The 3,700-nt window shown below is 61.9% G+C and overlaps 1 protein-coding gene across 1 annotated transcript in view; it reads left to right on the forward strand.

The window, feature by feature from the left end:
- Window positions 1–24: 24 nt before the first annotated feature.
- CHTF18 (chromosome transmission fidelity factor 18) overlaps window positions 25–3,700 on the forward strand; it is an 8,229-nt gene continuing 4,553 nt past the window's right edge. Inside the window, exons 1-11 of the mRNA XM_057371274.1 lie at window positions 25–134; window positions 292–456; window positions 595–721; window positions 801–975; window positions 1,052–1,141; window positions 1,280–1,332; window positions 1,517–1,655; window positions 2,197–2,409; window positions 2,529–2,626; window positions 2,975–3,098; window positions 3,216–3,345. Of these exons, the coding sequence (XP_057227257.1) occupies window positions 53–134; window positions 292–456; window positions 595–721; window positions 801–975; window positions 1,052–1,141; window positions 1,280–1,332; window positions 1,517–1,655; window positions 2,197–2,409; window positions 2,529–2,626; window positions 2,975–3,098; window positions 3,216–3,345 (1,396 nt within the window). The 5' untranslated portion in view covers window positions 25–52. The remainder of the gene's footprint in view (window positions 135–291; window positions 457–594; window positions 722–800; window positions 976–1,051; window positions 1,142–1,279; window positions 1,333–1,516; window positions 1,656–2,196; window positions 2,410–2,528; window positions 2,627–2,974; window positions 3,099–3,215; window positions 3,346–3,700) is intronic.

Here is a 3,700-nt window from a genome sequence, read left to right on the forward strand (position 1 = left end):
GGCGGAAGCGCGGCGGGCGCGGGGCCGGTGGCGGCGGCGGCGGCCGCGGCCCATGGAGGGCACTGAGGCCGGGGCTGAGGATGAGTTCTACGAGCGCTTCGCTGATGAGCTGGAGGTGCTGGCCGAGCTGGGAGGTGGGCGCTGCTGCGGCACCGGCACCGGCACCGGCACGGGACCGGAGGCGGCAGAGAGAGGGAGTGTGCGGGCGGGACCGTGCTTTGCGCCGCCGCGTTTGCCCGCCCGCCGGGGTCCCCTCCGGTGACCGGCACCGTGGTCTGGCCCTTCTTGCAGATGATCCGTCCCCACCCGCCGGCCCCAAAATCTCCCAGTTCCGGAGCAAGAGGCAGCTGGCCGAGGAGCCCGACCCCCGCGGGGACTCTCCCGGGGACACCAACGCCAAGAAGAGGGACCGGGACTGCGTCCCCCCCGTGTCCCCGCCAGTACCCGAATCCCGCAGTAGGTTTGACCCGGTTCCCCGGGTGCTGCTGACCCTGTCCGCACACCCCGAGCGGCGCAGGGTGCTGGAGCATCCCCTGGGTACCACCCGCCATCAGTGATGCCCCTCCTCTTCCTCCCTCGCCGTGTCTCTCGCAGCCCCGAAGCCCAAGCGGCAGCGCCTGGAAGCTGTTAAGAAGCTCGATTTTGGTGCAGACGATGAGTTGGCTCCTGATATCTCCTGGGATGGTGGCCCAGAGGCCCCTGTTCCTCCCCACAATAGCAGGTTGGCCACCTTGAACCCCGTTTTTAACGTGAACGAGGGGAATGGCCCTTTCCCTACTGAAGGAATTGGTGTTTCCCAGCTCGAACCCCCTGGAGGTGAGCGGGATGAGTCCCCTGCAGACCACCCCACCCTTGGAAAAGAAGAGGGTGCTCAGGAGACCCCCCATCCTGGAGGATTACATCAATGTGACATCCAGCCARGGCACCAGGGTCTTCCTGGTGCTGAGGGATGATCTCTCCAGGACAGGGGTGGAGGTAAGGAGGGCTCTGGAGGTTGGGTTTGTCCTTGTGTGGGCTCCAGGAGGTTCAGGATTGTGCTGTGTCCCTGCAGCTCCCGGATTCCATGGGCTGGAACACTCGCAGGCCGCTCCACTTGCTGGGGGTGCCTTTCTCCTACCTGAAGGAGCAGGTGGATGCTGAGGTACCACATCTCCCCCCGACTCTCTCCCCTGTTCCTGCCACCCCAATAGCCACGGGGTGGGCTCCCAAATTCCTGCTGCCCCAGCCATGGATTGGGGGGCGTCTCTGACCCTCTTCTCTCACTGTGTTTGCACTCAAGCGTCGCAGGCAGGTTCTGGAGGCCTCACAGCAGCTGACAGAGATCATAAACAGGTGAGATGTTGGGATGGAATCCTGCTTCAGTCCCTGCCATGCTCTTTTGGGATTAAATTTTGCAGACCTCTGAGCAAAGGAGCCTTTTTGCCCTGATCTCCCCCAGCTTGGGGAGTCTGGGTGGAATTCTCAGCCCTGCCCTGACTCCCTGGGTGGTTTGGGGTAAATGAATTCCTTCCTGCAGTTGCCTTGAGAGTGAGCCCAGTGCTGAGAGCCCAGATGCCAGCATGGACACAGATCCAGCCCAGGAGGAATCCACATCCCATTGCCTCTGGGTGGACAAGTTCACACCCCGGCGCTACATGGAGCTGCTCAGTGACGATGTGAGGTGCTGGGATGAGTGGGGTTGGCACCTCTGTCACTCTTCCTTAATGCCATGGGGTCAGGAATTACCTCTGGAAGTGCTGGCTGTGGGGTTGTGGCTGTGCTGGCCCTGTCTGGGAGCAGTCCCAGCTCCCTGAGAGTTTGGGTGGCAAATTTTCACTGGAGGTTGTGGATGCGCTGGCAAAAGAATCTATGGAACATGACCAAAACGAGACAGAAAAGATTGAGAGGCCTTTAGCCAGGAATTGGTGGGTATTTTCAAATTTTTTTTGGAATATTAAAAGTTTTGTAGGGAATTTGAAATTATGGAGGAGGCTGAGAAGCGCTGAGCTGAGCCAAGGCAGAGCAGGGACAGCAGGGGTGGGACTGCTGTGACTTGTCCCGGGTTTCCCTGAGGCTGAACTGGGAAGGGAAGCATTCCCACATTGTCCCAGGGAGATGCCAGGTAGAACTCTGAGAGGAAGGACAGCCTTCCTCTGTCCTCAGCGGGATTTTTCCTCATTTCCATGGGTTTTCCTCACTTTCCTCCCCACTCTGCAGTACACCAACCGCTGCCTCCTGAAGTGGCTCAAGCTGTGGGACACGGTGGTGTTCGGCAAGGACAAGGCTGGGAAGAAGCCTAAGCCTGGCCCTACAGCTCATCCCCCCTTCAGCCATCACAAGGAGCATCCCAACAAATGGAAAACCAAGGTCCAGCTCACCGAGGAGCTCCTGGAGGCCGAGCTGGACCAGCACAAGAGACCCAAATACAAGGTGAGTAGCAGGGGATGCTGTGGTGCCTCTCGTGCCACCAGCTGAGGAGCAGAGTTGTCCCCTCCATGGAGGAAGCTCTGCCTCATTCCCTGCTGGGCTGACCCCCCTCTGTCCCACAGGTGGCCCTGCTGTGTGGCCCCCCCGGGCTGGGCAAGACCACGCTGGCCCATGTCATCGCCAGGCACGCGGGGTACAACGCTGTGGAGATGAACGCCAGGTGAGGGCACCACTGCCAGGTGAGGGCACCACTGCCAGGTGAGGGCACCACTGCCAGGTGAGGGCACCACTGCCAGGTGAGCCCCTGCCCTGCCCTCAAATAGGGGCAGGTGGTGCTTTGCAGAGGTGATGCTGGAGGAGATGCTGTCCCAGGGTTGATGCTGGAGGTGATGGTGCTTTGGAGGTGATGGTGTCCTAGGGGTTATGGTGTCCTAGGGGTGATGCTGGCAGCGTCCTTGTCCCCGAAGTGTTCCTGTGCTGCACTCGCCTGTCCCTGTGTCCCCTGGCAGTGTCCCTGTACCCGAGGTGTCCCTATGCCACCCTCACCTGTCCCCATGTCCCCTGGCAGTGATGACCGCAGCCCCGAGGTGTTCCGGACCCGCATTGAAGCCGCCACCCAGATGAGGTCGGTGCTGGGCTCCCACGAGAGGCCCAACTGCCTCATCATCGACGAGATCGACGGCGCGCCCGCGGTGAGCCTGGCACTGACCACCTTCAGCGTCAACCCCTTAAACCTCCCTGTCAGCAGCTCCTCCTCTGCTCCCTGAGCAGGAGCTCACCCCTCCCTCCCTCCCCGGTGCTCCCCCAAGGCCTCCATCAACGTTCTGCTGGGCATCATCCAGCGCAAGGACGCCGAGGGCGAGGCGGGCACGGGGCGGCGGCGGCGGCGAGAGGGAGGGATGCTGCTGCGGCCCATCATCTGCATCTGCAATGACCAGTGAGTGTCACCTGCCTGTCACCTGCCTGGGGGGACAGAGAGACCACACCCTGCCCCCACAGAGGAGGTGGCTGCTGCTGGTRGCTCTGTTTGAGTGGAGCTCCTCAAATCCTGGGGTCCGTGGGGCTAATCAGGGCAAGGAGGGCATGGAGGGCCTCGAGCGTGGCCAGGGAAGGGTCTGGAGTCCCAGGAGCAGCTGAGGGAGGTGGGAAAGGGGTTGAGCCTGGAGCAAAGGGGGATCAGGGGGGACCTTGTGGCTCTGCACAACTCCCTGACAGGAGGGGACAGCCGGGGGGATCGGGCTGTGCTCCAGGGAACAGGGACAGGAGGAGAGGGAACGGCCTCAGGCTGGGCCAG

The sequence above is a fragment of the Malurus melanocephalus genome, unplaced genomic scaffold, assembly GCF_030028575.1.
Source record: "Malurus melanocephalus ecotype Western Australia unplaced genomic scaffold, MMel_1.1 scaffold_143, whole genome shotgun sequence".
Lineage (NCBI taxonomy): Eukaryota > Metazoa > Chordata > Aves > Passeriformes > Maluridae > Malurus > Malurus melanocephalus.